The following is a 25142-nucleotide window of genomic DNA, read 5'->3' as shown; positions in this document are numbered from 1 at the left end:
AAGTATCTCTAGGCAGCTTGTGACCTCGTCTCGGGCTCTCCTTGCAAGACGGCCTGCTCTCTGGTGCAGCGGTCGGCGTCTTGTTCCTTCAAATTTTGTGAAAAGGCGACGACGTCTCGCGCAACAGCACATATCGACTAGTACGACTACCGGCTGCTCCGGGCCTGTCGGTATACTAGCCATGCGAAGAATAGGCTTGGCAGCAGCAAGCAAATGCACTGCAGCGATACATCGAAGAGTACCTGCATACAAGGCCCACATCTGTATACGGCATCAAAGCATACTACGCGAATCGACCTTCACAAATGCTCTCGACTCGGCACAGAAGCTCATCGAGAGAGATGGCACTGCTCCGTTCATGGATCCTGCGACGCTCGTCGCCGGAGAAATGTCAAATCTGACGACCAACATTCATGCCTTGCTTGGCAGTGTTGATATCGACTTGGACGGGATAGCGAAGTACTACGTACGTAATGACGGGGCCAAGCGCATACGGCCGCTGCTCGTCTTACTCATGTCCAAGACTGTCAGCCGGATACATCCTCGGGACGCTTCTCTAGAAGATGAGCCCTTGTCATCAGCAGCTGTCCTCAATGACCGCAATCCCTCACTTTCACTGCATACAGCAACAGACAACCCAGATATCTCGCCAAGCCAGAAGCGGTTAGCCGAAATCACAGAGATGATTCACGCTGCTTCTCTGCTGCACGACGATGTTATTGATGAATCTGAATTGCGTCGCGGTCAACCTTCCGCCAATTTTGCCTTTTCAAGCAAGATGTCTGTGCTTGCCGGCGACTTTATGCTCGGTAGGGCCTCTGTTGCCCTTGCGAGATTGAGAAATCCAGAAGTCATTGAGCTCTTGGCAACAGTCATTGCCAACCTCGTGGAGGGCGAATTCATGCAGCTCAAAAACACGATTGATGAAGGCCATGAGAGCACTATGGAGTACTATCTACAGAAGACCTACCTCAAGACAGCAAGCCTTATCTCAAAAAGCTGTCGTGCAGCAGCAATCCTTGGCGGGGCTAGTAGTGACGCAGTCGAGGCTGCCTATGAGTATGGGAAAAATGTCGGGCTTGCCTTCCAGGTGGTGGACGATATGCTAGACTACACTGTCTCTGCCGAGTCGCTGGGGAAGCCAGCCGGTGCCGACCTCAAGCTTGGTCTCGCTACTGCGCCTGTACTCTATGCTTGGCGGGAGCATCCACAGCTGGGCGCACTCATAAAGCGCAAGTTTTGCGAACCTGGTGATTGCGATATGGCCAGACTGCTTACGCAGCAGTCTAAAGGCCTCGAACATAGCCAGGCTCTTGCGGCTTCATATCGGGATCGTGCGATTGAGGCGTTGCAGCGCCTGCCACCGAGCAGCAGTCGTGACTCTCTCGAGTCGATTGCCAATCAGGTCTTGTCGCGTAAGAGATAGAAGGGGCTCCAGCATCATCAGCATCTTATAGACACTTCCCCGTCCTCCCTCATCCCATCCAACCCATTCCAGTGAGTCAGTGACTTGACCTCGTCGCCATCTGAACACAAAAAAGTCGGCGACAACCACGAAACAAGCCAGCATAGAGCACACTCCTTCAAGAGCTCTTGCCTGGCGTTGTGTCGTGCTGGTAGGGCGGCAGCCGTTCGCTAAACCATGTCTGAAGCTGAGAGTTCAGTTTCAGCTGCTGAAAAGGTCCTGAAAAGAGAGAGGAAGCATCAGCGCAAGCTCGAGAAGGCAGCCAAGAGGGAGAGGAAGGAAAACCGGCGACTCGCAAAGGAGCAGAAGCGCTCCAAGCAAGAAGAAGTCAAGCTTGAGACGCAGACAGAGACTACTCAGAGGTCCGACGCGCCTCCTACGCCCATCGTAGGCCAAAAACGAAGGCATAATGAGACTGTGGATGCGGAAGAGGCACACTCAGCGGCGTCCTTGACCGATACGGTCAAAACTTGTCAAGCAACGAATACCAGCACTGACACCGATGAGCGCCGAAGGAAGCTTCAGCTCTGCGTCAAGAAGTACTGCCGGAAAATCGCGCTTGCCCAAGATGACTTAGCCGTGGCGCTTCACGAAACCCCTTGGGAGTTTCTACCTTTTGCCAAGTTTGTGCAACCATACTTCAGGTCTACACCAACATCAAGACTTGAGTTCCTCTGTAAAGAGCTCCTTCCCAAGCCCATTGTTCCTGCCAAGAAGCGCAACAAGTCAAGCAAGGCGAGCAAATCTGCCTCCACAGCGGCAGATTCAAGCAATGAGTTTGCCCAGCCGAAGAAGAATCCAACAAACTCAGCCAGAGAGACTGCAAGGGCGAATGCTGCTGCCAAATCACGGGCTATCGGTCGCAGTCGCAGAAGTCACGACACGCCCATCGATCGCATCTATCGCACATTTACCATCTCTGAGCATGCAATGGCCATGGAAGAACGCTGGAGAGAGCACGCTTTGACAGAGCCCGTCTACAGAACCGGAAAACTCACGGCGGATGAGGCCAAAATCATCTCTGATGCTGTCTTTGCGTACTGCATCGAGCGTGAAATCAATGAAGCTGAGTTTTCTGAGCTCCTCTGGAATCAGTCTGGTATGAGCAAGGCTGAGAAGGTGCAGCTCAACTCTGAGTTCGTCCATCTTCTCGTCGACAGAAAGCCAAAGAATGTCTACATGTACCTCAGACGCCGCTATAGCATTTTCGAGGACCGTACAAAGTTCACGCCCGAGGAAGACAGAACGCTATTACAGCTCCAGGAAGAGCTTGGTAACGACTGGAGGGAAATTGGCTTGCGCATGAAGCGCAACAACCAAGATGTTCGCGATCGCTACAGAATGGCTCTAGGCCCTCCAGAGGAGAAGCAAAGCAACAAAAAGCCTTGGGAGGCCGCAGAAGACGCAAAACTCCGCGAAGCCGTCGGCAGCAAAGAGCGCCCAGATTGGGCAAAAATTGCTACAACCATGGCTCCAAGGTCCCGCAATCAATGTGAGGCTCGATATGCTCGTTTGGCGCTCGCTGGAATTCCTCGTCGCGTGCGCGAAAATCAGGATGCCCAAGCAGACGCAAGGGAAGATTCCGCTGCCTTTTTCGCGGGCATTGCACAATATGCCTATGCCAAAAAATTCAAGGTCCCCCTTGCCGATGTATGCATAATGCTCAACGCTATCCAAGAGAGTCAGCCAATGCCGTCATCCCTCTCCGAGGCGATTCAGCTGCCGGCACTCAACGCCTTTACTCAGGTCTTCCAAATTAGCGAAATCATCCAGCGACTTCAAAGCGTCTTACCCGTAGGTGAGATGCCGTTCGAACGCAAGGTCCAGATTGCACTCGCATGGCTCGGTTCATTGCCCGAAGAGGAATTGCGGCAAAGCGAGGCGAACTTTGTGGATAGCGACGTGGAAGACTTGTAGAGAGGGACACGGTCGATCTGACAATTGTAACCAGTACAAGTTTCTGATGTTATCTGCATATCATTGCTCTACCGCACTACTTACCTAGGTTTTTCATACACAATTCGATACAAGCTCAAAAGGCTACCATGAGTCGATGGCATCTCGTATTCCTTTGATATGTACACTATGAATGAAAGCCAGAGAAGATCTAAGCATTGACACACTTCCCGCTTTGGACGCGTTGGCCTTCTGCACAAATTGCAAAGCCAACAGGCAGCCCAGGACATGTTGGCAAAGTCGGCACGGTGATGCTTGTATCTTGATAGACCGTCAAGGCGTCGGGACCACCGCAAATGAGACCTGGGTTGCCAGCGCACGGCATCGTGCACTGGAATGATGTCGTCACGGGCGCAATGTTGCTGCAGAAGCATTCACTAGTATACTCGGTACCAGAGAAGGCAAACTTCAACGACGAACACTTCGCAGCACATTGTGCTGGCGTCATCGAGCTGTCCGTAAAAGTGTACCCAGAGAATGTGCGAGCGTAGGACCTATCGGCGAAGCAGCCAAGAGCACTGACAGGTGACTGAGGAGTGCCACTGTTGGGTTAATCGATAATAGCCTGGTTGGCTGTGACCGTCAAAGCCCATGAGCCGCCGCAGGTCTCCATCTTGTCGCCCGAGCAAGGTGACGAGCACATGGTTGAAGAAGTAGAAGGAAGTTTGTCGCTGCAATAGCACTCCTCGCTGTACTCGGTACCAGAGTACGCGAAGCCCTGGTCGCCACAGTAACTGGCGCATGCTGCATTGGTGAGCGCACTGCTATCATGGTATGCCCCAATCATGAATCTAGCAGCAATATCGAGGAAGCATCCGACAATAGTGCCATTGTACCTGGATGGCGGCGATGAAAAACTCGACAAGGTAGCAACAGGAACAACAATACTTGCTGAAGGAGTAGCAGCCAAGGCAGTCGTAATGGGAGCAATGGCAGTCGGCAACAAGGCGACAGAAGACGAGCTGTAAGGCGCTGAAGAAGAAAGCCGAGTATTGGTGCTAACAAGTGCAGTCGTACTGATCCTAGCAGCGCCTGATGGTTGTTGCGCAGGAGTGACAGGCGAAGACGATGTGGAGGCCAGGACGCTACTCGATGGAGACAAGAGGACAGCAGACGAAGAGGTCACGGGATTCGTCAGTCCTTTCGAATCGTAAATGCTGCCATTGATGAGAGGGGTACATACAGGTGCAGTCAAAAGGCATTGAACTGGGACAGACACAGATGGAGCGGTTCCATTGTAAAGCATGGCGTTTAATCCATTGTAGAAGCCAGACTTGCCCTTACTAAATCCACTTGCTGTGTAGCCCGCACCGATATCGAGATTGACATAGTCGCCACCGACAAATGCCACACGAAGGATAGTCCCGTTGTAAGAAAAGATATCAATGGTTGAGTGAAACTCGAGGGAGTTACCCTGACCGAAGCCGTAAATCTTGGCGCCAAAGTTGGGAGCCTTTGCATATACTGCTGATTCCATGTGCAACGTACCCGTGTTGTCGAGGAACGAGATACTCTGACCAGAGAATGAGGGTCCGTAGCTGGGATTCTGAAAGACGCCGACACCGTCCTGCAAGTACATGTTGCTCTTGTATCCAATCATCCAGCAACCAGTGCCGAGGAAGTTCTGCACGAAGTCGACTCGCATATTACGCATCAAGAAACCACCGTTGTTGGTCAAGTAAGCAGGCGGAGAGTTTGAAATCTGGTCATTGCGCCATACAGCCGCAGTACCCAAGTTGCCACGGGTCTGCTCAAAGACGATGAGACCATTATTGACACCAGAGGCATCCGAGTACAGCTGATAGGTTGAGCCGCCAGTATCTCCGCGACCACACCAAATGATCGTACCATCGTTCTTGAACGACTCAAGGTACCAATCGTAAGTCGGGGCAGAAGTTGCGCCTGCGTCGTTCAACAAGATAGTTGCGCCGGCATTGTTGATGAGGTTACCATTGCTGGTCGTGTGGCCTGACCAGTAGACCGTTTGACCAGAAGGTGCCACGGGAGACGAGTAGCTATAGGTGTCGGAGTCTGTCTGACTGACAATCAAAGTACCAGAATTATCAATATTGCCACTCAGGCGATGATAACCACGACCAGAGAGCCACACTTGGACGCCAGCGTTGATGGTGGTTGTTGTATAGGAAGCGCCCAGGTCGCCACTTGTCGACTTCTCAGTAAAGGATGTCGAGATTGTGCCACTGACGCCATCTCGTTTGGAGTGAATGGCTCGTCCCGATGCCTGACTTGCTAGCGAGAGCAGCAGAAAGCTTGAAATACAATAGTACATTGATCACCAAGACCGAATTGTCTGATGAAGCACCATGCATGGGATATGCCATCTTTTATATACGTCAAGAGGTAGCACTGAGTACACTGCCGACCAGCGAGGTTCCATCTGAGACTTTGGTTCATAGTGTATCGTCTATTGCACTGCTGTCAAAGTGCTGTGTACTGGCGTCGGGCTGTACGGATCAGGATGAGACCACGCACGGTTCGCTTGGGCAGGGCTCACCTTGAGAGCCAGTCAGCCAGCATCTGCAGGGCTTTGACAAGGCCAGCAAATGCAACCAGGACCAGATTCTAGCAGATGAGACTCCTTTCATTCCAGAGAGCGAATATCATGGCTTCTGTTCTGATGTCTCATTGCCTTCTCGATCGTGAGCAGAAGAAGCCTGTGCACCGCTTGTCGAATCCACTCAGGTGAGTCAAATGCTGCTAGAATTCTTTCACAGTTCTGGATAGCGAGCTTGACAGAGATCGACTATTTGGCTGCAGGTGGAGTCTTTATTGTTCTTAGCAATTGTCATGGACTTGTAGCATTCGGCGAAGATGGCGAAGTGCGCTGCGGTCCACTCCTACATTCAGTCACTTCAGTGAAAGCGCACGGCGTAAGCCAAGACAAGATCTAAGAACTGAAGCAGCTGACTTGCTTGCCGCTATCAAGCCTGCAGAACAACATAGCACAGACGGCGGAACGGATGTTGTTCCGCTGACTGCAGAATCTGTGCGCTGCAAGCATGCGCACACGCTCAATTGCATGTCTGGCACTGTAGATGGAGGCAGTCTGATCAATCAAGCTTACTTCTTCCAGAAAGCTTTTGTGACTCACCAAGAGACAGTGATCGTCTCGAATATACATGCATTTTTTCTCATATATCACGGCAGTCAAGTGAAGTAGATTGCAAAATATCAATTAGTCTATCAGATGACGGATCAAAGCGTGATTCAGTACTTGACACATTTGCCGCCGCTGACGCGTTGACCTTCAGCACAGACTGCATAACCAGCAGGCAGTCCAGGACAGGTAGGAGGAGCAACAGTCACCGGGATGGTAGCATCCTGGTACACCGTCAAGGCGTCAGGACCACCGCAGATCAGGGCCGAGTTGCCAGCACAAGGCTTGATGCACTGAGTTGATGTCGTCACCGGAGCGTATTTAGAGCAGTAGCACTCATTGCCAAACTCAGTCCCGGAGAAGGGGAACTGCAGTGAAGAGCACTTGGCGGCACACTGAGCAGGAGTCATCGAGTCGTTTGTGTAGCTGAAGCCGGTGAATGTACGAGCTTGGGCGCTGTCGGCGAAGCAGCCGAGCGGATTGTAAGGAGGATGAGGAGGAGTGCCACTTTGTCCCTTGTCGATGATGTCCTGGTTCACGGTAACTGTCAAAGCCCATGAGCCACCGCAAATTTCCGTCTTGTTGCCCGAACAAGACGACGTGCAAGCAGTCGAAGAGATAGTGGGAAGCTTGGAACCACAGTAGCACTCCTCTCCATATTCAGTGCCAGAGTATGCGAAGCCCTTGTCACCACAGAAATTGGAGCACGCTGCGTTGGTAAGCGCAGTGTGATCAAGATATCCCGCAAGTGGCAAGGTGCGCGGCCCACCCGACTGTGCAGTCTCCAAGAAGCATCCGACGACAGTAACATTGTACTTGGACGGTGGCAGCGAAGGCACTGGAATGACAGTCGAAGAGGTAGCAACTTGGCTTGTGGTCGAGGGCAAGGCGGTGGAGGTAGGGACGACGACTGGGGGTGCAGAAGACGGAACATTGATGGTCGAAGATGCGATAATGGATGACGTCGGCAATCCAGAACTGCTACCAGAGCCTGGCATGTTGTTGTTGACCGTAATACTCAAGGACCATGAACCGCCGCAGATCTGGGTTGCATCGCCAGAGCAAACGGAATCGCAGGTTCCAGCTGGACAAGATGGCAAGTCGTTCCCACAGTAGCACTCACTTCCATACTCAGTGCCGGAATATTTGTAGCCTTTCTTTGTGCAGAATGAGGAGCATGCTTGGTTGGTCATACCAGTCAAGTCGGTATAGCTGGGCCCGGAAAGTGTTCGAGCTTGTCCAAACTTGGCCATGTCCAGACGGCATTCAAGAGATGTTGAAGGCAAAGGCGGCTTGGACGTTGTAGCAGCTGGAATGACGACACTTGTCGATGGAGGAGCAATGGAGGAAGTCGTAACAGGAGCAACAATGGTCGATGACAATCCGGCAGCAGAAGAGCTGGAAGGCGCTGGAGGAGGGACCAAGATACTGGTGCTAGCAGGTGACGTCGTGGTGATGGCAGCGGCAGTTGATGACTGTGGAGCAGGGGGGACAGACGAAGACGAAGAAGAGACCACAGCAGGACTTGTTGAGGAAAGCGGCAGGGCGGTCGAAGAGGTCGTTGCCACGGGAGGTGGGACTTGCGACGTTGTGGGATTTGGCGTTCCTGGAGGATAGGTGCCGCCGCTGGTCAGAGGAGCACAGATAGGTGCAGTCAGCAGACATTGAGCTGGCATAGAGACCGATGGAGCGGCTCCGCTGTAGAGAATGGCGTTGAACGAGCTGTAGAAGCCAGACTTGCCCTTGCTGAATCCACTTGCCGTGTAACCCGTACCAATGTCAAGGTTTACGCTGTTTCCACCCACAAAGCTCACACGAAGAAGGTTGCCTTCGTAAGAGAATGAACTGATGGTCTGGTAAAACTCGAGAGAGTTACCCTGGCCAAAGCCGTAAATTCTGGCGCCAAAGTTGGGGGCCTTCGCATACACTGCCGTATCCATGTGCAACGTGCCCGTGTTGTCGAGGAACGAGATACTCTGTCCAGAGAACGAGGGTCCATAGCTGGGATTCTGAAAGACACCAACACCATCCTGCAAGTACATGTTGCTCTTGTATCCAATCATCCAGCAACCTGTGCCGAGGAAGTTCTGCACGAAGTCGACTCGCATATTACGCATCAAGAAACCACCGTTGTTGGTCAAGTAAGCAGGCGGAGAGTTTGAAATCTGGTCATTGCGCCATACAGCCGCAGTACCCAAGTTGCCACGGGTCTGCTCAAAGACAATGAGACCATTGTTGACACCAGAGGCATCCGAGTACAGCTGGTAGGTTGAGCCGCCAGTATCGCCACGACCACACCAAATGATTGTTCCATCGTTCTTGAAAGATTCGAGGTACCAGTCGTAAGTCGGGGCAGAAGTCGCGCCTGCGTCGTTCAACAGAATGGTTGCGCCGGCATTGTTGATGAGATTGCCGTTGGAAGCAGAAGTTCCAGACCAGAAGCAAGTCTGAGCACTCGGGGCGAAAGGAACCTTGTAACTCAAAGTATCCGAGTCTGTTTGACTGACAATCAGAGTACCAGAGTTTTCAATATTGCCACTCAGGAGATGATAACCACGGCCAGAGAGCCACACTTGAACGCCAGCGTTGATGGTGGTTTTGGTATTGGTAGCGCCCAGGTCGCCACTCGTCGACTTATCAGTGAAAGACGTCGAGATTGTGCCACTGATGCCATCCCGTTTTGAATGAATGGCTCGTGCCGATGCTTGCACAGCAAGCGAGAGCAGCAAGGAGCTAGCAAGTTGATGCTTCATTTAGCTTCGAAGGACGAGTTGAAAGATGCAGCTTCAAGCATGGGACTCGAGGTCTTTTAATAGTGCGCGACTCGTCGGCTTAGGTAGCAAGCAGATGCAGAAAGCCTTAACGCTTTGCTTTGCACGGGCTGTAGCACGCAAAATTGGCCTCCTGCGTGCCCTACTATGCATAGTTGCCCGTGGTATTGCTGCAGTATCAGTCAAGTGTTGCCGTATAAGGCAACATGCACGGTTGGTTGGCGCACGGTGCCACGTGAATTTAAGGCAGCATCACCAAGGTAGGGACAAAGCCATCAGGCTTGCACAGGGTGTGATGCCAGCGTTAGAGCCAAGTCGGTTCCTCAGGGAGCGTATTTAAGGGCTGACTTTCAAGAACACCTCATTCAAGCTTATAGTCATGCATTCTCAGCAGTCAGACGCCTGTGCTCCTGCTTGGCACGGGCGAGTCTCGTTGCCGAATGCCAGACAACGAGTCAGTCAAAGCTTTCGAAGGAAATCTAATGACAGATAGACAGTAGACGATCTGGGCTGTAGGCAGCCAATCCACCACGTTTGCGTTGTAGCAATTTGAAAACTGAGTTTCCAATCCGACGTCCTTTAGCCAGGACATTTGAAGGAACTTTCTAGCTCGGAGCAAGAGCGCAGGACAAGCTCAGACTCAAGTCTGTAGCAAACTAGCTGTCTGACGCGCTTGCTGATGTCACAGAACTAACAGAACGTTGATATCGGCCAAGCTTAGGGTCCGAGTGTCGTTGCTTGTTTCAAGCACAATTGCAAATGCGCGCAACGCCGCCACCTGGGCACTTTTGACGGATGCGATGATGCTCATGAAATGGCTCTATATCATGATCGGCGGATCCCAGTGGCAATACTGACGGTCCATAGCTAGCTCCTAAGAATTTGAAACAGCGCTTGCTCTTGCATGACAGCGCGCTAGTACCGCCATGCATCAGCGACAAGTCAAGCTGAATTTTTCGAGACCGATCAACAGCTCTCACTCCGCAGAGCATTGTGCTATGCCTTACGGGTGTTGCTCGCGACATGTGAAGAAGCTTGCAGGATAATGATTGCAGGGCATTGATATTATTCTATAACTTTGTGAGTATGAAAGCGTCAATCAAGCGTTGACACACTTGCCACCGCTGACGCGTTGGCCTTCAGCGCAGACTGCATAGCCAGCAGGCAGTCCAGGGCAGGTAGGAGGAGCAACGACCACTGGAATGGTGGTGTCCTGGTACACCGTCAAGGCGTCAGGGCCACCGCAGATAAGAGCCGAGTTGCCAGCACAAGGCTTGTTGCACTGAGTCGATGTTGTCACTGGAGCAGACTTGCTGCAGTAACATTCATTGCCAAACTCGGTACCGGAGAAAGCAAACTGTAGCGAAGAGCACTTGGCGGCACATTGAGCAGGAGTCATTGTGTCGTTAGTGTAGCTGAAGCCGGTGAAAGTGCGAGCAGCGACACTGTCCAAGAAACAGCCGAGAGGGTTGTAAGGAGGCTGAGGAGGAGTGCCGTTGTTGCGCTTGTCAATGATGGCTTGGTTGACAGTGACAGTAAGGGTCCATGAGCCTCCGCAAGTCTCGGTAGCATTACCAGAGCAAGCAACGTTGCATTGTGTCGAAGTCACCGTAGGCAGCGTATTGCTACAGTAGCACTCTTCGCCGTATTCAGTTCCAGAGTATGCAAAGCCGTTGTCGCCACAGAAGTTGGCACAGTTCTCGTTGGTCAAAGTGCGACCGTCCTTGTAACTGGCACCGGAGAGTGTCCTGGGTGCTCCAGTCTCAGCAGCGTCGGCGAAACAACCGACGAGCTTGCCGTCATACTTGTATGGTGTGTAGGCAGGTGCTGTAGAGCTTGTGGTCGAAGGAGCGGCAGACGTAGTGGGCTTGGCGGAGGTGGTTGGAGCTGCAGCCGAAGTGGTAGGAGCGGCAGAAGTCGTGGGGGCAGCAGCCGAAGTTGTAGGAGCAGCAGAGCTTGAGACTGGAGCAAGAGGCAAGCTGGGGTTGACAAGGACCGTAAGAGCCCAGCTGCCACCGCAGATCTGAGATTTGTCACCAGAGCAAGGCTTGTCGCATGTGGCAGGGCCGGTCGTTGGAAGCGAACTGCCACAGAAGCACTCCTCGCCATATTCAGTGCCAGATACAGGGAAACCCTTGCTAGTACAGAAGGCAGCACAAGCTTGGTTGGTAAGGCCGGTTGTGTCGACGTAAGAGGCTCCATTGAGTGTGCGAGGACCACCAAATTGAGCAGAATCTTGGAAACATCCGAATGGCGAAGTGACTGGACCAGCGGGAACAGATGTCGATGGGGCAGCCTGAGACGTCGTAGGTGCCGCGGCAGTTGTAGTAGGTGCGGCTGCCGAAGCAGTAGGAGCTGCTGCCGAAGAAGTTGGAGCTGCTGCCGACGAAGAAGTAGCAGGAACGGCCGAAGAAGCAGGCTTGGCAGATATCGTGATTGCAGCAGCCGAAGTGGTAGGAGCGGCTGCGCTACTTGATGCTGGAGGAGCAGGGCCCTGACCAGGGACAAGTGCGGCACAGACGGGAGCAGTCAAGAGACACTGAGCAGGGCGAGATGTTGAAGGGGCCACAAAGGTGTAGGTGATGTAGTTGAATGCAGGGCCAAATGCCCTTGTGAAGCCGGCTGAAGCGTAGGCGGAACCGATATTGAGGTTGACAGAGTTACCACCGACAAAGGTGACGCGCAGCGTGCTGCCGCTGTAAGACCAGGTGCTGATGGTCTCGTAGAACTCCAACTTGTTGCCTTGACCGAAGCCGTAGATGGTGGCACCGAAGTTCGAGGCTTGAGAGTAGACAGCAGTGTCCATGTGAAGAACACCAGTGTTGTCCAAGAAGGAGATGCTCTGGCCGGAAAGCGAAGGACCTCCGGTGGGGTTCTGGAAGACTCCGACACCATCCTGCAGATACATGGTGGCAGCGTTGCCAATCATCCAACAACCGTTACCGAGGAAGTTCTGCACAAAGTCCACACGCATCGAGCGCATGAGGAAACCACCGTTGTTGGTGAGTGTAGCAGGAGGCTGACCGGTAACAATGGCATCATTGCGCCACACAGCAGCAGTACCCAAGTTGCCACGGGTTTGCTCAAAGACGATGAGACCATTGTTGACACCGGACTTCTTCGAGTAGAGCTGGTACGTGGAACCACCAGTGTCACCACGACCACACCACTGAATAGTACCGTCGTTCTGAAAAGATTCGAGGTACCAGTCGTAAGTAGGAGCAGATGTTGCAGCCACGTCGTTGAGAAGAATGGATGCTCCAGCATTGTTGATGAGGTTACCATTGCTGGTCGTGGAGCCTGCCCAATAAACAGTTTGACCTGAAGGTGCCACAGGAATGGCGTAGCTGTAAGTGTCGGAATCTGTCTGACTGACAATGAGGGAGCCAGAGTTCTGGATGTTGCCACTCAAGAGGTGGTAACCGCGACCAGAGAGCCATACTTGAACGCCTGCGTTGATGACAGTCTGAACATTGGTCGCGCCCAAGTCACCACCAGTGGACTTGTCCGTGAAGGAAGTCGAGATGGTGCCGCTGACTCGCTTGGAGTGAATGGTCCGGGCTGAGGCTTGACCAGCAAGCGTGAGTAGCAGTGCAGAGGCAAGTTGGTACTGCATTGCAAGAGTTGAAGAGAAGATGCTCGCTTCAGGGCGGGCATAAGGTGTCCTTTAATAGTCGAGAAGAAAATGCCGTCCACAATATCCAGAGCTAAGCATCTTCACTGTCATCTTCCCTTAACTTCAGCTCGGAGGCAGTATCTTGACGGCAGCATATTGCTTGGAGTACCTCGATAATGTCTCTGTAGCGCCCGCCGAGTCTCACTTGCATGTCTAGCAGGGACTAGTCTTCGGATCGTCAAGAATTTAAGACGTTGACCGGGGTGGTCACTCATGTGGTTGTTGGTAGTCAGGTTGGCCAGACTGATTCAGAATTTCAGATGCATGGGATCAGACTCATCAGAGACTCGGAGTCAGACACCCGCAGCCGCAGTCATTGCCGACGGACTCGCTTCCTTCCAAGCGGAAGCGAATCCCGCACATCGACATTTGCAACGGCTACAACGGCTGCCAGGCGTAGCAGGCTACCAGCTTTAAGGCGTAGCTTAGGTTGCCACTTTTGACAGGTAATTACTCGCCGTGTTTGACGTGGATACTGTGCAGAATCTCCAGACACTGTTACGTGATGGACATGATTGACGTGAACGGCGAATCGACATCAGCCCGCTGCAATGGCAATCGCACAGCCTTGTGCTGCTATGCTTGTCAAGAGATCCGCAAGCTGTGCCTTATCCTTAATGCTGAGGTGCTCGATGCATTACGAGGAGGAACAGCTTCCCCTAGAGACATTCACATTACAGGCTCGCAAGATGAGCGACCTTGTATGTCCACAGTCGCAGCCGCGATGAGAACCCACTGCTATGGCCATGGCCGTGGTATTGGCTATTGAATTGAGCAATGCGAGCCTTCCGCTGACTTGTGCCAATGGAATCAATGGGCAACTGGCAGGTTTGTTTCAGATTGCCGAGTCGCACTGCTGGGCTGAATAGTAGTGAGACTTAGCGAGTGCTTGGCACTGCCATTGCCATGGATATGGCCCATGGGTCTCTGAGTCTGAGACGCGGATTGGGAAAGTGAAACATCCGGCGAGGCTGCGACGTCACTTTCTAATCCGCAGCACACGCGCATGCAGGCACCGTTCGTTCAGCTAGGTGTATTGGCACTCAAACGGACTGGCATCATCTATTCGCCTGGACGGCATTGACCTCGCAGAGTCTGCACAGACTGCCGCTACTTTACAAAATCGGATTGCCGAGACAGCTAGCACTCGGATCCCCTTACAAATGCTGTTTTTCATTGCGGCCCGTCAGCCAAGCGAAGAGTCTGGCTAAGACCAGCTACCGGTGCACTTTGTCTAGGTTGTCGTTCTGAGCTTTCAGTATACAGGGTCCACTCCTTCAAGCACGTTTCTCGGGCGACAACGCAAACCTCGAAGCTGCGGCCGCCGCGCTTGCGGGCTAATTTGCCTTGAAAGTTTGGAAGTTTGCGAGGGCAGGACGGTTCGCCGAGTCGCAGTAACTTGACTTGGTCGCTACTAGCCGGGCCTTAAGCTGCTGAATCGAGCAGCCCATTTGCAAGTTAAGCTTGAGCGACAGGGCAGGAAGCCGCAGAGGTAACAGCATCGAGGCGTATGAATCGCAATTGCCATTCTTCTTAATATTTCGCAGATCACAGATCTCGACTGTTGAATCCCGACACTCGAGTTTCCGCCGAACTTCAGATGGACTTGGGGGACCTGGCCCAAGGGTACAATTAACGGCAGAGCTTTCGAAGTCGTTTCGTCATTTATTCATTCATATCAAGCGAACCTACAATGGCGTTCTACTTCCCGCTTCTTGGTAAAACTGATGCATGAGACCAAGAACACCTGCACTTTGTACACTATTGCCATGACGAGTGTCGTGGGTCGCCCTCGACTGTTGGGCTCGATCTGCCGCATAGGGCCTCTCGCCTTGCTCCAAGGTAGCTGGTGAACGTAATGTCGTGTCCACAAATGATTCGCCTACTCCATGCGTGTCCTCAAAGATGATCTCCGGCAGTGTACCAGGCACTGCTCTGGCCGCAGGACGACCTAAACTTGCCGCTGCAGGACGATCAGGCGCTTGAAAGCGTGCTCCCATCGATGAGAGCGGCTGGCGTAGTGAAGAGAGACCACCATCATGGCCACTTACATTGCCGCCACGCCTTAGCCGAGTCGAGTGTTGCGTATATGAGTCTGCCGCAGTACCGCCGTGTTGTCCACCAAGACGCCTACCTGGTGACCGCAAGTCGCTGCCCGGCTGATGTCGCTGAACGGTGGCTAGAAATGCAGACCCGGCTGGATCAGGCTGCCAGTCTGGATGCGAGGCCTTAAAGTTGAGGAAACTCTTTTCCATCTTGTGATCCACGCTGGACTTATACGGAGGCATAGCAACCGACTCAGCTTTGGTGCGTGTGGTAGTCTGCTTCAACACAGCCTTGTGCTTGGAAAAGTCGAAGACGGCAAAAGTGCACACAAACCCGATGCCATCGACGTGAATGGTGTACTCCCTAACAAAATCAATGATGCGTTCACTGCAATCTGGCAAGCTGAACCATAGAATCACCGGAGTCACCAGGACGCTAAGTATCTCTCGCAAGAAGATGACAACTTTATAGTCGTAGAGTCGACAGAATTCGGCTTTAACTGCATGTGAATGGAAATTGCCATCCCAGTGTGGCGGCGTATAGTGCGTATGTTGTACCACTTCCCGGAGACTCGCCTCAGGATCAAAGACGAGCGTTTCATCAGGCACCATGGATCGAGCCACGGCCATGATTGTTCCAAACAGACTGATGTAAAATAGAACAGTCCTATCATGGGTGATTTCGAACCCTAGGAAGAGGTCTGGATCAATCACAGAAGCAAGAGCCAAGACGGCAGCGAATGAGCCAGCGACAAATGACACGAAGCGTGCGGTCTGCATAGTCTTGTCATTTGGAAATTGCGATACATATCGATCTGCATGAAGCTGTGACAGGTTAAGACGCCGTTGAAAGAGGTGTTGCACTTCATTGAACTCGCGAAACTTCCATTGAGCATAAGGTGTATAAGCTCGGGATCCGAGTGCTCCTGGGTTCTTGTGGTACTCACTAAAGTACTTGAAGAAGTACAGTAGCAACAAGTAGATGATGATGAATGGTGCGAATATGGCGTTCATAATGCCGGCAAATAAAAATCGTCGCCGCAATCCATCAATCAATTGCTTTCGATGCGCACCATCCTTGACGAAAGCCGGTCTGACCTGCCCATTCTCGTCAAAGACGTATGCTAGTATGCACAAGGATAGATTCCACTCGAGTGTTCGAGTCAACAGCGGCCGCCCAGACAGAAAGGGCAGAGGTGCAGACAAGTTGAGAATCTCCTTGTTGAAAAGCGCAACGAGGTAATTCTCCTTCCGCATGATGCGGTTGGCAATGTCGTGCGCATCCATTCGTTCCGTATTCTGCTCTTGTCTCCTCACAGTGGTTGAAGTGACTGGATTTTGATCGCGCAGTGCAACGAGGCGGTTCACAACTTCGTTCCAAGATATGGTCTGCATGTCCTCTTCATCAATGTCGAGCAGATGCTTGTAAATCTTGTGCATATCCCAGAGTGCCTTGACGTCGGCTAGGTACTGTGCAATCTTGAAGCACCAAAACATGGTGAGAAGCGCAAGGACAGTGACGCTCGTGCTGGAAAGTTTCGCCATACACTTGTCAATCTTGATTTCCTCGAGCGAATGGCTTCCTCGCACTTTGCTGTAGTCGATACAAGCACCGAGGTAAGTACTGAATCCGGTGACAAAGGCAAGAGTCAATACACTCAACGTGCGCGAAAGCAAAATGCTCCATATACCATTGCCATCATAGTAGCCATAGACTTGCTGTAGGAAGTTGTCCAGATTCGTATGCACATTGGCCCAGCGCCACATAGCCCAGTCTCGGGGGTTGAGCAGACTCTTCCGCGCAAGTAAGTCACGCTGCCTTTGTAGTTCTGCTTGTTCATCTTCCCATCGTGCCGACGGGCCGGTCTCATCAGGTCGAGGTGGCAAGATGTCCAACGGGCTGCGCCCAGCTGGGCCACGCTCTTGAGGATGCTCGTAAAGTAGACTCTCTGGTACAGCGCCTTCCAACGCATCGCCGCTTGAATGTCCAGGATGCAACATACTGCCCATGACGCGATCATGCGCGCCTTCACCGCGGTGCTGCGAGGGTCGGGACGAAGGATACGTTGACTGTGCCGCAAATGGGTGGAAACTCATTCCATAGTGACTTTGAGCGCTTGGCGCATATGTGGAAGTGCTATCATCGCGATAGCCCCCCGCTGAATGCTCACTATCGTCATGTTGTTGAAATGTCTCGTATATGCTGCCGCCGCCAAAGATGCGCGAAAGCAGATTCTCTGCCATGGCGGCGGTCACAGCTCTGTGAGACTCAGTAGAGTATGCGCGCAGATACTATGCGCTATTCCAATCCTCAGGCGCGATACTAGATGCGATCTTGTCTGACAGTGTGGTTGGTCGCGGGGTTGTTTGTGGGTCGAATTTACCATCTCGCGACTCGAAGCTGGAGGAGATCATCGGATAGTCCTCTTCATCTACACAGTCTACTTTCTATCATCATGAGCCTTCGCCTCGAATGTCTCGCTCTGAGCCTCAAAGTTGTCCAGCTCCTTGTGGTAGGCCTCCTCCTCTTCTACCATCAACGCATGGCCTCCCTTCTCATAGCTGACCAGCCTCACGTGAGACCGCTGGCCTTCCAAGGAGACTTGCTTGTAGAGAACATCCGAACACGCTGGATCTATGAGCATGTCTTGTCTGCCAACAATCACAAGGACAGGCATTTGCTGGCCAATCTTTGCTAAGTTCTCTTGCGAGCAATGATGGGTGAGGCAAGCCGCAATCTGGCCAACCTGACCAGACACACGCGGTGTCTTGCTTTGAGTGACACGATAGAGCATGATTTGGAAGACGCGCTCGCGGTTTGTCCTGAATTCGGGGTACGCGGGATTCTTGCTGTCGAGCCATGCTTCATCTGTAAACAAACGTCCCATGAGCACTTCAACCTTGCGCTCATTAGTTGGTTTTGGCCTGAACCAATCAATCCAACCGGCGATACTTTCAAGTCGTGTGCGCGGTGGGTTTTGATGTTTTGCGCAGGTGGACGTCAAGCACAGACTCTTGATGCGCTCTCCTGCAACAAGTGCAAGCTGCATAGCAATCATACCGCCCATTGAAACACCATTAACATGAACACTGCGCGACTTTGTCCAACCGACATGATCCAGCAATTCTAGAGTATCCTCCGCCAACATCGTCGTCGTGTATCTACCCAAGGGCGCATCAGACTTGCCAGCGCCTCGATTGTCAAAGACCAGTACTGTCGTATCCTTTCGATTGGCATAGTGCTTGACAGTCTCTCGCCATGAGTACATGCTAGCAAGCAATCCCATGATGAGCAGCACGCGCTTCGGCCCGGTGCCGTGGAGTTCGTAGTTGAGATTGCATCCGTCACGCAGCTTGTGAGTGCCTGTTCTCAATGCTTTGGAGGTGAAGAGGGGTGCGCCTGGATGCTCGAGCGTCATGATAGATGATGCAGATGCGATGCCTTGGCAGCTGTCGGCTCCGTTGGATGCTCACTGGGGAGGTCAAAGTGTTGAGATGGGCAGCGAAATCAAAGTTGGACAAACTGCACAAGACCCCTGAGACTCAAGGACAAGGGATTATTATGAGATATAGAATAGGAAGTATGCATATGAAAGGAGTCATCTAGGCACTGACACACCTGCCACCGCTGACACGTTGACCTTCCATACAGAAGACAAAGCCTGCAGGGATTCCAGGGCAAGTGTAGTCAGCGATCACGGGAAGGCTTTCATCCCGATATACCGTCATGGCATCCGGACCACCACAGAGCAAAATGGAATTGCCAGCACAAGGCTTGTTGCACTGAGTAGAAGCCGCTGCGGGAGCAACGCTGCTGCAGAAGCATTCATTGCCAAATTCGGTACCAGAGAAGGGGAACAAGAGAGAAGAACATTTGGCAGCGCACTGAGCTGGAGTCACAGAGCTGTTCGTGTAGCTGAAGCCACTGAAGACGCGTGCATTCACGCTATCCGCAAAACAACCCAGCGCAGTGAAAGGCGGTTGAGAGGGCGTAGCACTGCTGCTCTGCTCCACAATGGCTTGATTGATGGTGACTATCAGCGCCCATGGTCCACCGCAAGTCTGTGTAGTGTTGCCCTTGCAAGCTGCATCGCAGCGCGTAGAGCTGACTGTAGGCAGCGTACTGCTACACCAGCACTCCTGACCATCTTCAGTGCCAGAGTACGCAAAACCCTTGTCGCCACAAAAGTTGGCGCACTTTTCATTGGTCAAAGAGCTCGAGTCTCGATAAGTGGCACCAGACAGTGTTCTGACGTCACCCGTCTCGGCAGCATCAGCAAAGCAACCAGCAAGTTGGCCATCGTACTTGAATGGGATGTAGTCGATAGCCGTGACACTGGGAGAGGGAGCTGATGAGACAGAATTGACTGGCACATTAGATGTCCTTGATACTGACAAGGCCCAATCTCCTCCACAGATCTGTGTAGGGTCACCAGAACAAGGCTTACTGCAAACGGCAGAGCCAGTTGTTGGAACTTCGCCGCCGCAATAACACTCTTGACTGTACTCAGTTGCAGAAATAGGGAAGCCTTTGCTGGTGCAGAATGATGCACAGGCCTGGTTGGTCAGGCCATTCGTGTCAACGTAGGAGGGACCATTGAATGTGCGAACGCCGCCAAATTGGGCAGAGTCTTGAAAGCAGCCCAAAAGCGAAGAGATTGGGGATCCTTCGCTAGTCGTGGTAGGAATAGCCGTCATAAGCGTCGTGACGGGCGGCGCCTCGCTTGATATCGTAGATGAAGTGACAATGGGTGCTTCATTTGAAGTCGTAGATGATATGGCCGGCACAGCGATCGAGGTTGTAGAAGACGATATCAAGGACGTAGCTGGTGGAACGACTGCGCTTGAAGTTGAGCCAGACACAGATGCAGTAGAAAGAGTAGTAGCTGGCGTAGCTGACGAGCTCGCCGCGGGAGCAGTGCTGCTTGATAACGCAGACGAGACACTCAAGTCAGACAACAGAGGCGCACAGACCGGAACAGACATGAGACACTTCGCAGGCGGCGAAAAGATGGGAACAACACCGGAATATCCGATGAAGTTCCAGACAGGTCCACTGGCTCTAAAGAAGCCATCTGCAGAGTAGCCCGTCCCAATGGTGAAATAGGCGAATTTCCCGTTGACAAAAAGGATCTCAAGAATATCGGAGAAATAAGTCCAGGATGTAATCTCCTGGCTGAACTCGAGCTTGTTGCCTGCACCGAAGCCAAATATTGATGCACCAAAGTTGAATGCCGTCGACTGATAGACAAGCTCATCCAGATGAAGCGTGCCAGTGCCGTCCAGAAAAGCGATACTTTGACCGGCGAGGGCAGGTCCCCTCGTCGGGTTCTGAAAGACACGAACACCACTCTGCAGGTACAAGGTAGCGGCATTGCCGATCATCCAGCAACCATCCCCGAAGAAATTCTGCCTTAAAGTGACTTGCATCGAGCGTACAAGGACACCACCATTGTTGGTCAGTGTAGCACTTGGAGTTCCAGTTGTTGAGTCCAATACCTCATTGCTCCATGCAGCAAGCATACCCGTGTCACCGCTTTTTTGCTCAAAGACTAAGAGACCACTGTTGACACTCGAGCCTTTGGAGATGAGGTTGTAAAGGTAACTGACCGCATTTCCACGACCGCACCACTGGATGGTGCCTGCATTGTTCATACTTTGAATGTACCAACGGGCACTTGAGGAAGAGGAAGCGGAGACATCGTTGAGAAGGATAGATGCACCAGCATTGTTGATGAGATTACCATTGCTGGCACCTGCGCCTTCCCATTCAACAGCCCGTCCGTAGAGCGGGGAGCTCACCGCATCTGTCTGACTAATGACAAGCGAGCCAGAGTTCTGAATGTTGCCGTACAATGTATGACCTCCATCGCCAGAGAGCCAAACTTTGACGCCGGCATTGATTATGCTTTGCACATCGGTTGCACCGAAGGAGGCACCAGCAGATCTATCGGTGAAGGACGTCGAAATGGTCCCGCTGACTCGCTTGGAGTGAATAGAGCGGGCTGAGCCCTGCGCAACCAGCGTGAGTAGCAGAGCAGAGGCAAGTTGACAATGCATTGGGAAGGTGAAGGGAGCGGCGTGCTGTACACGGTGGGCATCGACTGGATTAAAAGGCACAAGGCGCAAGCTGTGCGACAGCCTGTGTCATGCGGTCCTTAATATCGTAGAGAAAGGTGATAGCTCTGATCGCGTCTACCCAAGGCCTGGTCCCAGGCACAGTCTCACCGGGGCGGTGTCGCCGGCCATACGCTGAAGCCTAGTGCAGTGCGGCACCGCACTGGCGAGTCGGGATGAATAAGTTGCAAGCAAGTCCAACTAACGAGCTGTGGCCCGTGATTTGGTGACAGACTGACAGGCTGTGAGCCTGTGACAGGCCGACAGCCGATGCTGCGCGCAAAGCGCGACTTCCGTTGCTGGAAGGGACCTTGCGGGCTACAGCCTACAGGCCACAGGCCCACAGGCCACAGCACTGTCGCGACTCGTAAAGGACGAATCAAAGACATGCCTTGGGCAAAGACTTCCATCGCATTGGCCTCCAGCTTCCAGAGTTCCGGGTCGACTGCTTCACAACGCGAAGAGTCTTATTGTCGCGGAGAACATTTTTAAGTTGTAGCTGGCTGGATTGGCGGCAACGGCGGGCCCGCATCAAATACCCGCCGCACTGGCCCCAACGGCCGCAACGCGTGCGCTAGCAAATTAGTAGCAATGCCTAGCATGATGTACTAGGCTAGTAGCATCCTTGAGTGAGTCAGAGTGTCGGTGACACTTACCAGTGACCACCGATTGACCCGACTTATGCAGCTGTGGCGCTTTGCAGTTGCATTAATCGAATTGATCGGCACGTGGTCGTCGAATGGATGTAGCCTTGAGCACAGTCAAGAGTGAGAGTGTTTGGCGATAACACACAGCACAGGAGCATGAGAACGAGCCGTGAGCATTGATCTGCGCCCATAGCTCTAGGCTCTACTCCATAGTAGTCCGCGCGGAGGGGCCAATTTAAACGGACTACTTTCAAGCTTCATGCTCGAGCTCGCGCACAGAAATGCGACGAGATGGGACGAGAGATCAAGATTTTAAGCGATTTAACCAGGGACCAGTCCGTGTTCAAATTGAGTGGTAGGAAGGTCAAGATAGGCCTTCCACAGCTACATGATCCGAATACACTATACACTGCCATGATACTCTATGAAAGTAACAGCACAGGTCCAATGGCAAATGGCGCGGTCAAAGGCAGACAGCAAATCGAAAGCCGAGACAGGGAAAGAAGGATGTAAGCTCAGAGATCAGTAAGATGGTCAGTCACTGACGCACTTGCCGCCACTAACGCGTTGACCCTCAGTGCAGGCTACAAAAGCAGAAGGCAGCCCTGGGCATGTAGGAGGTACAGCTGGCGAGACGCTTGTGTCTTGGAATACTGTCAAGGCATCAGGACCACCGCAGATCAAACCCAAGTTACCAGCACAAGGCTTGTTGCACTGAGTCGATGTAGAAATTGGCGCAGACTGACTGCAGAAGCATTCATTGCCAAACTCAGTGCCAGAAAAGGGGAAGAAGAGAGAAGAACATTTGGCAGCGCACTGAGCTGGAGTCATAGAGCTGTTCGTGTAGCTGAAGCCACCGAAGACGCGTGCATTCACGCTATCTGCAAAACAGCCTAGCGCAGTGTAAGGCGGTTGAGAGGGCGTAGCACTGCTGCTCTGCTCCACAATGGCTTGATTGATGGTGACTGTCAGCGCCCATGGTCCACCGCAAGTCTGTGTAGTGTTGCCCTTGCAAGCTGCATCGCAGCGCGTAGAGCTGACTGTAGGCAGCGTACTGCTGCACCAGCACTCCTGACCATCTTCAGTGCCAGAGTACGCAAAGCCCTTTTCGCCACAAAAGTTGGCGCACTTTTCGTTGGTCAAAGAGCTCGAGTCTCGATAAGTGGCTCCAGACAGTGTTCTGACGCCACCCGTCTCGGCAGCATCAGCAAAGCAACCAGCAAGTTGGCCATCGTACTTGAATGGGATGTAGTCGATAGCCGTGACATTGGGAGAGGGAGCTGATGAGACAGAATTGACTGGCACATTAGATGTCCTTGATACTGACAAGGCCCAATCTCCTCCACAGACCTGTGTAGGGTCACCAGAACAAGGCTTACTGCACACGGCAGAGCCAGTTGTTGGAACGTCGCCGCCGCAATAACACTCTTGACTGTACTCAGTTGCGGAAATAGGGAAACCTTTGCTGGTGCAGAATGATGCACAGGCCTGGTTGGTCAGGCCATTCGTGTCAACGTAGGAGGGACCATTGAATGTGCGAACGCCGCCAAATTGGGCAGAGTCTTGAAAGCAGCCCAAAAGCGAAGAGATTGGGGATCCTTCGCTAGTCGTGGTAGGAATAGCCGTCGTAAGCGTGGTGGCGGGAGGCGCCTCACTTGACGTCGTAGATGCAGAGATGGAGTCAGAGACAAGAGCAGTGCAGACTGGAGCAGTCAAGAGGCACTGCGCGGGAGGAGAAGATAGAGGAGCAGGGCCAGAGTAAGCGATGTAGTGCCGATACGGAGTCTTTGTCATTGTGAAGTCGCTGTCCGAGTAGCCACTTCCAATGATGAGATTGACAAAGCTTCCTTGGACAAAGTTTACCCTAAGAGTGCTACCAGCGTACACCCAATTGTTCACCTCGTAGAAGAACTGGAGTTTGTTGCCCTGACCGAAGCCGTGGATGGAAGCACCGAAGTCTGGTGTTCGCTCAAAGGCGAGCGGGTCGAAATGAAGAATGCCAGTATTATCCAAAAAGGAGATGGTTTGTCCAACAAGCGGAGGACCATGGTCAGGATTGTTGAAGAGGTAAATGCCATTGAGCAGGTGCATGGTCGCACCTGTACCAATCATCCAACAACCAACGCCGAGGTAATTCTGATTCAGATACATAGTAATCGAGCGCAGAAGGACACCTCCGTTGTTGGTGAGAGTGGCGGGCGGCGTCAAGCTAGAGGATTGCTCATGATTGCGCCACTCCACGGAGCCACCAGTGCCCAGTTTGGTGTACTCAAAAACGATCAACCCATTGTTGACATCTGAAGACCTTGAACTAAGCCGATGCTCATTTTCGGTGGTGTTCCCGCCGGAACACCACTGAATGGTACCAGCATTCTCAACGGACTGAAGATACCAGTAATAAGATGGAGTTGAAGAAGCGGCAGCATCATTCAATATGATCGCTGCTCCGGCCTTGTTGATAAGATTGCCATTACTAGCGTCTCCGCCTTGCCAAAACACTGATTGTCCTGGGTAGTCGGGTGAATCCGAGTCTGTCTGACTGACAAGAAGTGTGCCCGAGTTTTGGATGTTGCCGTATAGCCCCAAGGTTCTACGACCAGACAACCAGACTTTAACACCGGGGTCGATGATTGTTTGAACATTGAAATCGCCAAATGAACCAGATCCTGTAGTGTTGTCGGTGAAGGATGTCGAGATTGTTCCGCTGATCCGCTTGGAATGAATAGCACGGGCAGACACTTCGTCAGCAAGCGCAAGTAGTAGCAGTGAAGCAAGCTGGTTGCGCATTACAAGGGATTGAGAAAAGTGCGGCAGCGCCAAAGGCGGGCATCAATTGTTCTTTAAGGAACAGCTCTGCAATCGCTCCAGTAAACTGGATGCTCCAGAGACCAGGCGCTCGGAGTTTTCTCGAAGCATACATAGGCGAGCTGTCAGGGTCTGTCATGCGTCGCTTGAGTCCTGAGCCGAGCGCCAGTATTACATTCCGGCAGTGTGGCCTTGTCAACTTGTTAGTAACATGTTACTGGTGCGCATAAAGCACGGCCAGACGGCGGTACTGCCGTGTCCTCTAAGACTCCTCTATTATGCGCTCAGACATTGCCAGCTGGCTTGAGCGGCTTGGGTCTTCATGAGTCGGCAGCGAAGTCCTAAGCGTGCTGTAGGCTGTAGCGGTGTGGGCCTGTGGCAGTGCTGCGAAGTTCGCCAGCGCCTGTCGTTTGTCGTTGTGTGTATGCGGGGCGTCCGTGTCGAATACCCGCCATACTCAATTGCAACGGCACTGCTTGGACCAGTAGAATTTGTACAGCTCAGTGACAGAAGTCCATAGTATCATCTGTTGAGATGGGTGT

The 25142-nt window shown here is 52.5% G+C and overlaps 9 protein-coding genes across 9 annotated transcripts; 2 read left to right on the top strand and 7 right to left on the bottom strand.

Annotated features, from left to right (window-relative positions):
• Positions 1-358: 358 nt before the first annotated feature.
• BCR37DRAFT_394271 (isoprenoid synthase domain-containing protein) lies at positions 359-1426 on the top strand (the record flags this gene model as incomplete). Its single annotated transcript, XM_040871442.1, has 1 exon — positions 359-1426. One exon carries the CDS (start codon positions 359-361, stop codon positions 1424-1426), a length of 1068 nt encoding a protein of 355 aa, XP_040723922.1.
• A 216-nt stretch (positions 1427-1642) lies between these two features.
• BCR37DRAFT_394270 (uncharacterized protein) lies at positions 1643-3382 on the top strand (the record flags this gene model as incomplete). The annotated part of the gene is made up of 1 exon (XM_040871441.1): positions 1643-3382. One exon carries the CDS (start codon positions 1643-1645, stop codon positions 3380-3382), a length of 1740 nt encoding a protein of 579 aa, XP_040723921.1.
• A 501-nt stretch (positions 3383-3883) lies between these two features.
• BCR37DRAFT_97581 (WSC domain-containing protein) lies at positions 3884-6205 on the bottom strand. The gene is made up of 2 exons (XM_040872556.1): positions 5937-6205; positions 3884-5886 (listed from the first exon to the last, which is right to left on the bottom strand). Exon 2 carries the CDS (start codon positions 5709-5711, stop codon positions 3972-3974), a length of 1740 nt encoding a protein of 579 aa, XP_040723920.1. The 5' UTR covers positions 5712-5886; positions 5937-6205; the 3' UTR covers positions 3884-3971.
• Positions 6206-6649: 444 nt separating this feature from the next.
• Positions 6650-9292, bottom strand: BCR37DRAFT_388547 (WSC domain-containing protein; the record flags this gene model as incomplete). The annotated part of the gene is made up of 1 exon (XM_040870637.1): positions 6650-9292. One exon carries the CDS (start codon positions 9290-9292, stop codon positions 6650-6652), a length of 2643 nt encoding a protein of 880 aa, XP_040723919.1.
• Positions 9293-10409: 1117 nt separating this feature from the next.
• On the bottom strand, positions 10410-12926 carry BCR37DRAFT_394267 (WSC domain-containing protein; the record flags this gene model as incomplete). The annotated part of the gene is made up of 1 exon (XM_040871440.1): positions 10410-12926. The coding sequence occupies one exon, from the start codon at positions 12924-12926 to the stop codon at positions 10410-10412; it is 2517 nt and encodes an 838-aa protein (XP_040723918.1).
• Positions 12927-15328: 2402 nt separating this feature from the next.
• Positions 15329-17032, bottom strand: BCR37DRAFT_349835 (APG9-domain-containing protein; the record flags this gene model as incomplete). The annotated part of the gene is made up of 1 exon (XM_040867955.1): positions 15329-17032. A coding segment is annotated over one exon (1704 nt), but the record flags the coding sequence as incomplete, so codon positions are not given.
• Positions 17033-17451: 419 nt separating this feature from the next.
• On the bottom strand, positions 17452-18341 carry BCR37DRAFT_381747 (Alpha/Beta hydrolase protein). Its single transcript, XM_040869752.1, has one exon. It carries the CDS (start codon positions 18316-18318, stop codon positions 17473-17475), a length of 846 nt encoding a protein of 281 aa, XP_040723916.1. The 5' UTR covers positions 18319-18341; the 3' UTR covers positions 17452-17472.
• A 201-nt stretch (positions 18342-18542) lies between these two features.
• On the bottom strand, positions 18543-21173 carry BCR37DRAFT_96786 (WSC domain-containing protein). The gene has a single exon (XM_040872551.1). It carries the CDS (start codon positions 21089-21091, stop codon positions 18635-18637), a length of 2457 nt encoding a protein of 818 aa, XP_040723915.1. The 5' UTR covers positions 21092-21173; the 3' UTR covers positions 18543-18634.
• A 770-nt stretch (positions 21174-21943) lies between these two features.
• BCR37DRAFT_96918 (WSC domain-containing protein) lies at positions 21944-23928 on the bottom strand. The gene is made up of 2 exons (XM_040872555.1): positions 23659-23928; positions 21944-23614 (listed from the first exon to the last, which is right to left on the bottom strand). The coding sequence occupies exon 2, from the start codon at positions 23587-23589 to the stop codon at positions 22330-22332; it is 1260 nt and encodes a 419-aa protein (XP_040723914.1). The 5' UTR covers positions 23590-23614; positions 23659-23928; the 3' UTR covers positions 21944-22329.
• Positions 23929-25142: the final 1214 nt, after the last annotated feature.

The sequence above is a fragment of the Protomyces lactucae-debilis genome (genome assembly GCF_002105105.1).
Source record: "Protomyces lactucae-debilis strain 12-1054 chromosome Unknown BCR37scaffold_15, whole genome shotgun sequence".
Taxonomy (NCBI): Eukaryota; Fungi; Ascomycota; class Taphrinomycetes; order Taphrinales; family Protomycetaceae; genus Protomyces; species Protomyces lactucae-debilis.
The sequence above is the reverse complement of the archived record's forward strand: the minus strand, read 5'-3'. Positions and strand labels throughout refer to the sequence as shown.